General features: G+C 57.3%; 1 protein-coding gene and 1 long non-coding RNA gene across 5 annotated transcripts; one reads left to right on the top strand and one right to left on the bottom strand.

The window, feature by feature from the left end:
• Positions 1-2688: 2688 nt before the first annotated feature.
• On the top strand, positions 2689-7117 carry MAGIX (MAGI family member, X-linked). Of its 4 annotated transcripts, none has more exons than XM_023634260.2 (6): positions 2689-3288; positions 4263-4409; positions 5153-5235; positions 5312-5548; positions 5658-5829; positions 6599-7117. In XM_023634260.2, exons 1-6 carry the CDS (start codon positions 3252-3254, stop codon positions 6880-6882), a joined length of 960 nt encoding a protein of 319 aa, XP_023490028.1. In that variant the 5' UTR covers positions 2689-3251; the 3' UTR covers positions 6883-7117. The 4 variants fall into 4 exon arrangements, with proteins under 4 accessions (XP_023490028.1, XP_023490027.1, XP_023490029.1 ...); XM_023634259.2 differs by having other exon boundaries at positions 3231-3482; XM_023634261.2 differs by lacking the exon at positions 4263-4409 and having other exon boundaries at positions 3252-3482.
• Positions 5003-7554, bottom strand: LOC138921943 (uncharacterized). The gene is made up of 2 exons (XR_011434956.1): positions 6910-7554; positions 5003-5860 (listed from the first exon to the last, which is right to left on the bottom strand). It is a non-coding gene; the product is annotated as an uncharacterized lncRNA (long non-coding RNA).
• Between the last annotated feature and the right edge of the window lie 1942 nt (positions 7555-9496).

Here is a 9496-nt window from a genome sequence, read left to right on the forward strand (position 1 = left end):
AGTATCTATTTGTGGGGCCTGCCCAGTGGTGCAGTGGTTAAGTGTGCATGTTCCGCTTCAGTGGCCCAGGGTTTGCCAGTTCGAATCCCGGGTGCGGACATGGCACTGCTTGGCAAGCCAAGCTGTGGTAGGCATCCCACATATAAAGTAGAGGAAGATGGGCACGGATGTTAGCTCAGGGCGAGTCTTCCTCAGCAAAAAGAGAAGGATTGGCAGATGTTAGCACAGGGCTAGTCTTCCTCAAAAAAAAAAACCAAGTATCTTTGAGTCTCTGCTTCCAATTCTCTTGGGTATATATCTAGGAGTGGAATTGCTGGATCATTTGGTAAGTCTATATTTAACTTTTTTTTTAAAGATTTTATTTTCTTTCCTTTTTCTCCCCAAAGCCCCCCAGTACATAGTTGTATATTCTTCGTTGTGGGTCCTTCTAGTTGCGGCATGGGGGACGCTGCCTCAGCGTGGCTTGATGAGCAGTGCCATGTCCGCGCCCAGGATTTGAACCAACGAAACACTGGGCCGCCTGCAGAGGAGCGTGCAAACTTAACCGCTCGGCCACGGGGCCAGCCCCTATATTTAACTTTTTGAGGAACCACCAAACTGTTTTCTACAGCAGCTTCACCATTTTACATAACCACTGAAATGCACAAGGTTTCCAATTTGTTCACATCCTGGCCAGCACTTTTCTTTTCTGTTTTCCTGATAGTAACTACCCTAGCAGGTGTGAGGTGGTATCCCATTGAGGTTAGAGTGAGCTGATCTTCCCATCACCATATACCAAAGATCCCATCCTTTCTCAATTGATTTGTAGTGTCACCCGTATCATGTATCAAGTTCCTATATATACCTATTTCTGTTTTGGAACCCCTAATTTCTCTTTGAGTAGTTTGTCTGTCTAATCCCTGCAGAGGCCCACACTCTTTTTATTACTAAATCTTTGTAGTATGTCATAATATTGTGAAATCTATGTCTTCCCTCTCTATTTTTGAGGTTGATCAGACCCACCCATAACATTTGTGAGGCCAGGGGTGAGAATACAAATGGAGGCTCACATATTATAAGGATAAATGTCTAAAAGTAACAAATCAAGGTAACTGTCAAATAATATATGATGTGCCCTCCTACTTTGACAAATATATTTCCACACAAATCTACAAGGCAGACAGGTCCCAGCCCTGACCACACTGTGTTGTCAATGTCTGTGTCAGCATCCAGTAGAGCCTTTCCCTCCAAACAGGGTGCTTGCCAATAGCAGAACCCAGGGCCGTTGCAGCTCCATGAAGCCAGCTGCGCCTGCATAGGGCCGGGCTCTGAGCATGTGTTAGAGAATGTCTGTGGAATGCACGAATGAATGAGAATCCAATGGAGGAAAACTGTAGTATAGAGAGTCTCCACTTTCCCCCACCCAGCCCCAGACGCAGGTTGGGACAGATGTGGGCAGCCAGACAGAGAGCCTACGTGCACCATGAGAGGTAGGATAGTGTGGCACCTGAATGCAGTCCCTGAAGCCAGGACAGCCTGGTGCAAATCCTAGCTCCACCGCTTCCTGGCTGTTGCAACCTTGAGAAAGTTACTTAACCTCTCTGGGCCTCCATCTCCCACTCTATAAAACTGGGATAACAATTGTGCCTTGTGTTGGCTTATTTCTCATTCCACAAGTCATAGGTAAGAAGTTTACATGGCATAATACAAAAGCATCCTGGCTTCTCTGAAGAAGTGGGCAGGTGTGGCCATCTTCTGCTGGGGACCCCTGGGAGCTCAGACAGCAGCCTGACTCCCAGGGATGGCCAAAAGGGACAGAGCAGATCCCAGTTCAGGCAGACAGAGGCTCAGAGACGCCAGTGACTCCAGTGACCAGCACTGCCCTGGAGAATTGGGGAAGTCCCCAGGGGGACTCTGAGTGGACTGGGTTATGGAGGAAAGAGTGAGAGGGTTTCTCAGTGGAGGAGAGAACATGGGAGCCTAGCATTCAGTCTCGGTTATTCGCCTCAATCTAGTACTCTTGGAAAGACTCAGGAAATGTAATCAGCCCGGACTCTTCCTCCAAAACAGAAGCACTTTGATTTATAATTCTACACAGTCAATCATCCATCTTCTGCATATGATCATGTGATCTTCCTTTTCAGAAATAGAAGAATGGAGGGCTGGAGCCTTTGAACTGGGCCTTGATAACATGCAGTCAACTTCTAGGCACACAAAAGGCTGGGAAGGGCTTCCCAAACAAACGGAACAGCATGGCAAAGGCAGGGAGATGGGAAAAATAGTGAGCATAAGATGGGAGCTGTGACAGCCTCATGTGGTTGCCACAAGAACAGGGCAGAGCAGTGAAAGAGGTCTAATGTGATCCCCCTCAGACAAGATCAGGTGAGAGGTGGGAGAGGCAGGGGGTCGCAGGAGGAACGAAAGCAGGGACCATTCAGCCCCTTCCACCTACGACAACACCGGGACCCTGAGAGGTGGCCGAGAGAGGTTGCCCAGCCAGCCAGAATGGACGGCAGGACACAGTGCACCGACAGCCGCAGTGAAACAGTCCCGGGCCGAGTGAGCGTTGGGGGTGAGCTGCCTGGGACCGGCGCTGCTGTTGGCTGGCTACCGGGCCCGGGCAGGCGTCTGAGCCCCTCCAGCCCTCAGTCTCTTCCTCCACCAAGTGGTGGTCACAGGCCATCTCTCGCTGTTCCCCACTCCTCCTTCGACGACAGCAGCACCGTGTCCAAGGGCTCCCCGCTCGCGGCCTGTGTCCCCAGAACCCCGCCCTTTTCAAACCTAGGAGGGGCCTCATTTCTCTCCTCTTCTTGGCTGGCGTCCCCTCCCACCCGGGTGCCTTCAAAGCCGCCTCGCTCTCCAGGGGACCTGCCCTTCCCTGCTCCTGGAGTCCCCCAGTCCCATCATGCTCAGGGCCCCAAACCCTCCCATGGCCCCCAAGGCTCCAAGGGCGTCCCCCTCCCCAGCCCACCAGACTCCTCCGGTTCCCCCGTAGGGACCGGCTTAGGCCAACATGGACTGCACGTTTACTGAGCGCCTACTACGTGCAAAGCTCTGTTGGAGGCTGCAGAATTCCCTGCTAGACTTGGGCTCCAGTTCCGCCTCCGCGTGTTTGGTTGTCAGAGCTCAAACGGGGCCCTTAGCTTCTCTGGGCCTCGACCTCCCCTTCTCACGCGCGGAGTCCCTACATTCCCCGGGTGGCAAGAGAAGCGCAGCCAGGGTCCCCGGAGGAGGGAGGCGGCGCCCGAGGCAGAGCGAGGCCCAGCGCTCGCATGGCCCGCATGGCCAGGCCTCCTTGCCGGCCGCCAGGTAGGTCACCGCGCGGGTCGGGCGCCAGGCACGGGACCGGCCGGCCTCAGCCGCGTCCAGGCCCGGGCGGGCCGCCAGCTGAGTGCGCCCCGGCGCTCAGAACGCGTCGCCGCAGGCCGCGCGTCCACCCGACGGACTCCGGGGCATGGAGCCGCGCGCGGGGAGCGCCACGGAGCCCAGGGGGAGCAGAGGAGGTACGGGTGGGGGGAGCGCGCGCGTCCCCTGCCCCCCTCGCCCCGCCTGTCTGCTGCTCACCTTTTCCTTCCGACAGGTAGTAAACAAAGCCGCCTTGGCGCCCAAGCAGCGGCGGCAGCGGGCAGGGGCCCAGCGACCACGGCTGGGCTCGAGGTCCCGCACCTGCACCGGCCCCCGCGCCGCGGGGCCGCGCACCAGATCCCGGGGCTCTCAGGAGTCTCCCGGGAGATGTGCCGGAGGGGTGTGCCCGGGGGCCCTGGGGACACCTGGGCACTCAGGGTCCGTGGCGAATTGTGGGGGGCTAGGCGGGGGCCTCTGGGGATCTGTGGAGGGGCAATCCGAGGTTATGGGGGCCACCAGGGTGGCCTAGGCTATCTGGAGGGGGAACCGGGGCGCAGACCGTGTTCTGTCGGGACATGTGGGGGAATCGGGGTTCCTCTCGATATTGTGGGGGGGAGTTTGGAATCTGGGGTTACGAGGGGGCAGTCGGAGACCTCCAGAGAGATAGATCCACAGGGTGTTTGAGGTGTCCAGGAATACTGCGGTCACAGAGCTCTCTCCAGGGATATCGTGGGGGCAGGCGGGGTCCACAGGCACATTCGCCGTGGTCGGGGGTCGCGGGAGATGAGAGGGCCAGTCGGTGACCTCTGGCACTATCAAGGGCGTGGTCAGGGGGTGTCTGGGGATCTTGAGGGGCATTCCAGGTGTCTGACGTCGGGGAGCGCGGGGGCTCTCCGAGGCTCGGGGTGGGCGCTGACCTGTTCTTTCCACCCGCGCAGGCCGCGGCCTTCCCCCGCCCGCGGGCTCCAGTGCCCGGCAGCTCCTGGCCCGGCTGGACGCGCGCCCCCTGGCGGCCCGAGCTGCGGCCGACGTGGCGGCGCTGGTGCGCAGGGCCGGCGCCACATTGCGCCTGCGCCCCAAGGAGGGTGCGTGATGGGGGCGGGGCCTTTCGGGGGGCGGGGTCGGAATGGAGCCGGGTTCCAAGCGGCAGGCCCGAGGTTGTTAGTTACTGTGCTGGGTGGGGCCGGGGGGGGGCGGGGTGTGAGTTGGGAGGGCGGGGCTCGGAGGATAATCGAGGGGGCGGGGCCTTGGGTTAGCCTAGGATATTCCTCTAGGAGGTGACAGCGGCAGGGTTATTGCAGTCGGTGAATGTTGCAAGATTAGTTGCAACTAAGGCTTCGAATGGCATTTCTGAGGAGGCGGGGCCTGGAGAGGGCTGGGGGCGGGCGCTTAGCTGAGAGGCGGGTCTGGAATGCTAGTCAAGGGGGTGGAGCCTATCTGCGCACCGGGGGCGGGGCTGAAATGGCAGGAATGGGTTGAGGTTTCCAGGCTGATTAGAGGGCTGGGCCGGGAATGTTCAGGAGCAGAATCCAGGAGTAGCACCCTCCAGGGTGGGCCTAAGGGTGCCATTTGAGGGTGGAGGTCTGCGTGTTACTAGAGGGAGGGAGGTAGCAAGGTCTGGAGGATTATTCCAATAGCCGGGCCCAGGCTTATTAGTTAAGAAGGCCATTCAGGACAGTTATTCGTGTGGCCGGAGCCTAGTTTAATAAGTGGGCCTGTCTATATTTAGGGGCAAGGAAATGACATGACGCTAGAATGTTACCTCAGGGGTCAGGTCCTATGTGGTTTCCGTGGAGTACTCCTCCGGCTGACTCTTTCATTCCCCTAGCTGTTAGGGTGCTGGATTCTGCAGACATAGAGGTCACGGACAGTCGCCTGCCTAATGTCACTTTCGTGGAACACCGGCCCCAGGTACTACCTTGTCCTCCTAACGTAGGCCCCTTGCCTCAAGACTGGCAATGTACGTACACTTGTGTTCTTACTCCAGCATAGGCGGTCAGAAACCTTGGGTACATGTACCACGCCGTCCCAAGTGACCCAGGGTAAGGCACGTTGTACTTCGAAGCTACCGCAGGCCTCTGGTCAGTTCTGTGTGGAACTGGCCCGTGGTTCCACGGGCTTTGGCCTCACATTAAGCGGAGGTCGTGATGCAGCTGGAGACACTCCGCTGGCAGTGCGCGGGCTGCTGAAGGACGGGCCAGCAGAGCGCTGCGGTCATTTGCAGGTGAGCCATGAGGCACGCTCCATTCGATGGTGCTGGTCCGGTCCTTGCCCTTTGTCAGGGTGCTCTCCATCTGTCCTTCCTACAGCACCCCTGCTTTCCACTCTTGCAGGCTGGCGACCTCGTGCTCCTCATCAACGGAGAAACAACTCAGGGCCTCACCCATGCCCAGGTCGTGGAGCGGATTCGCGGAGGCGGACCCCGGCTCCGGCTGGTGCTAAGCAGGCCTCTTGAGACACACCCCAGCAAGCCTGAGAGGGTGGGAAGGCCCCGGAAAGGCCATGGTGGGTTTCCAAGGGGAGACGGGTCAGGGATCTGTGAAGGCAAGGAGAGAGTGGCAGAGTGGAGAGGCTGAGGTCCTGGGTGGGAAGGGTTTGGTGGTCTCAGTGGGGAGCGTCAGTGGTTCAATGTCTGTGAGGGGTCATGGTATCCTCAAAAGCCGCGGGGGGGGGGTGGTGGCTGGGGGAGTAGGGTGTCGGGATAGGAATAAAGGTGGATTTCAGAGGGAGACTTTCTAGGTACTGGGAGGGGAGAGGATGGAATGAGTGTGGGGTAAAAGGGGGTGTTCAGAAGGAAGAGTCATGGTCCTCAGATGGGAAGCCAGAGTGGGTCTCAGAGGGGAGGGCATAGGATAGGGATACAGAGGGTAGGGGGTCTAGTTCTGATAGAGGAGGAGTCCATAAGGGAAAAAGTTGGGAGCCGAGGGAGGTGGGTTGAGCAAGGGGACAGTCTGGGTCCTAGCTGGAAGGGATTTGGCATCTCGAGGTCAAGGTCCGGGTTTGATTTCCTTTGGGGATTTTGGGAAATGATTTTTTGATGGGTGTGTTCTGAATCCAGGAGGGGAGAGGTCTCGGGAAAGGAGGTGTCAGGGGTCTTAAGGAGTGGTGCCGGTTCCTTAAGGGCGTGTCCAGGCCTTGAAGGGAGATTTCTCTAAGGAGCAGGATCTCCGTCTCCCTCAGTCCTTGGAGTCTCCCAGCTACCCTGGGCCAAGGGGCCCCTCTCTCTGTTCCCCACCCTATCGCCCAATCTAACCAGCAGTCTTGCCATCCCCAGATCGCAGCCCAGATCCTGGGAGACCAGAGGTGATGAGGTCTCACAGCGCCAGCCCATCCCTGTTTCAGCACCCTCGATCCCATACCACGCCCAAAACCCGGGGCAGCCCGGAGCCTAGCCTAGAGCGGGCGGCCGACAGCTCCGCGGTTTCTCCTGACGACCGAACCCCGGGTTCCCCCGGACCCTGGCTGGTGCCGAGCGAGGAACGGCTCTCGCGTGCCCTAGGGGTTCCGGGGGCCGCGCAGCTCGCCCTGGAGATGGCAGCCGGAAGGCGGAGGCACTGAGCATGCATCAGACGGCTCGGTGCTTACTTGGTACTGCCCAAACTGGATCTGGTGTGCTCCGCCGGCCGCGCACTAGCATGACGCGGAGAGCTTCCACTTGGTCTTGTCCCCCCGCCTGCTGCGCAGTCGACCAGCCCGCGCTCCCCTTGCGGCGTCAGTGGCACAGTCCTCCCGGACGGGCCAGCCCTGCGCTTCTTGTTTCGGGTGGGGGAGGTAATAAAATGGTTCGATCCAGTCTTGACTTGCCAGGTGCTCTTGGCCCGGTGAGGATCCCGAGTCCACCTGGTAAAGGAGGGGGGTGGGTCGATCTGGTTTCAAGGAGGGGCTCTTGCAACCATTGACAAGCTTGCTTCGTGCTGTTTCTTTCACACCTCTAGAGGGGTCCTTGCTTCTGCCGGCCCTCAGCCCAGCGTACTTTCTCCCCTCTCCGTTTCTCTTCGCCAACTCCTGCTTCTCTCCCCATTCATTCATTTTACTTTTTGGGAGGTGTGCAGGGCTCACAGATAATTGTTGCGCGCGGCATGTGAAATGCAGAGGCGGGCCTGTTGTGGCACGAGTGCACCAGTATACAAACAGCCCTGTCCCGGAATCTCCAGATTCTCAGCTGACGGCCGGATAGATAGCAAGGCTAGAACCACGGCGGCTTCCTTCGCCAGGAGGCTGCGGTCTCTCACTTCTGGCCTGGTTGGCCAGATTTTTCTGGCACGTAGACTGCCCCCCTCAGGGCATGGGCTGGGGCCCTGGAGCCCCCTTTGGGGCGGAGCCGGGAAGGTGTGAGTCAGCGGGCAGGGCTAAAAAAGGCTGTTACAACCTTTGGGCCGCGCCTCCCTCTTCCATAGATGGTGACAAACTGCAGCCGGGCTTGTGTGCACATGCCACACGCTGGGCGTTCCCGGTCCTGGGAGAGGCCAGAGTTTCCTCCATCCTGGGAACAGAGCCCCAAAGCCGGAGCTTATATGGCTAGTGGGACTCCAACCGGGATAGCCCCGAAGCAGACGCTGGCCAAGGCCAGAAATGTCCAGTCACCTCCGCTGTCACCACATCCTGAACACTCGGCCCCATACACCCAACGAAGGAAGCTGTGGTCAGGCCAGAACCGGCAACTCTCACTCCTATGGGTGGGGGGGGGGCTGGGGAGTGGGGAGAGAAATTAAAGGACTGGAGTGTGAGTGTCCAGGGTGGCTGTTGGGGAGCAGAGAGGGACTGCAAAGCCAGGCTGGGAGTTAGGGTATAAAGAGGTGAAGAGGTGAATGCTTGAAGACGTTGTGGGGGAGGGTGCTGGGGCTTCCAGCTGCCCCTGACTCAGAGCCTGGTGGAGGTGTGGCCCCACAGAAGTCAGGAAAGGGCTCCAGAGCCCCAGTCCTAAAACAGTCACACCCAGGAGACTAATAATAGTAACCCCAGCCACCATTTACTTAGCCTTATCCTGCTACCGGCTCTCCTTGCAGTGTCTATTTTCATCTAGTTACACGTCTACTCAACAATCCTGATATGTCCATTTCACAGAGGAGGGAAGTGAGGCTCAGAGAGTATAAATAGCTTGAGAGAGGGGAGTTGAAACAAGACTTAATCAAGGCCCAATTTCCAAACCTGTCCTCTTAATCTCACCTGCATTTGACAAGTATTAATTGAGTCACAATTGTTTACTTGCACTGTGATGGGCACTGGGGAGATGCGGAGGGAAGGAATAAAGATTTCTACCCTTTTGTAACTGATGTGGTGGGGGGTAGACAGATGTCAGAAAAGACACGACAAGAAAATTAATAAATGAAAGATAATTTCAGAGAGAAGTCAGAGTTATGAAGATAGCAAAAGGAGGTTATGTTGGGGGAGGTAATGATGGTGGGCTGCTGGCCTCTTTGAAGACATAACATTTGAGCTGGGACCTGAATGACCAGAAGCCAGATGTATGAAGAGCTGGGGGAAGGGCACTGACAGCAGTGGAAACAGCAAGTGCAAAGGCCCTGATGTGGAGCAGAGTTTGTTTTGTTCTAGAAACTCAGGCATGTCCTCACAGAGTTGGAAAGCATACACTCAGCACTGGGAAAAATATGTTTCATTCCTTCCACTACCCAATCGCTTTCAGCAACCCGGGCTGAAAGAGGAGAGAGGCTTTCTTGGTTTGGAGGGGCTCCAGGTTGCAGGGGGTAGCAGACAAGCCCTTGGGTTGAACCATCCTGGCCTTCCAGCTACCCCTCTCTCCTCCGCAAATGAGATGAGAATAAAACCAGCATCCAGTCTGGAGAGCATGCCCCTCAGCACATCTCGGGGGAGACCCTGATTCCTGAGACCAGGTGCGTGTCTCAGATGCAGAAATCGAGGCTGAGTCAGGAGAAATTACTTGTTCAGGATAACACACTCTTTAAATGTCGTCAGCCTTGTCACCCAGCCTGGTACCCCAGGTGCCTTCCCCTCATCATGCCAAGCTCCCAGCAATAAATAAACCCGTGCTTCTGTTCCGCTTCGGCGGCCCAGGGTTCACCGGTTCAGATCCCGGGTGTGGACATGGCACCGCTTGAAAAGCCATGCTGTGGCAGGCGTCCCACGTATAAAATAGAGGAAGATGGGCACGGATGTTAGCTCAGGGCCAGTCTTCCTCAGCAAAAAAAAAAAA

This window comes from Equus caballus, chromosome X, assembly GCF_041296265.1.
Source record: "Equus caballus isolate H_3958 breed thoroughbred chromosome X, TB-T2T, whole genome shotgun sequence".
NCBI lineage: Eukaryota > Metazoa > Chordata > Mammalia > Perissodactyla > Equidae > Equus > Equus caballus.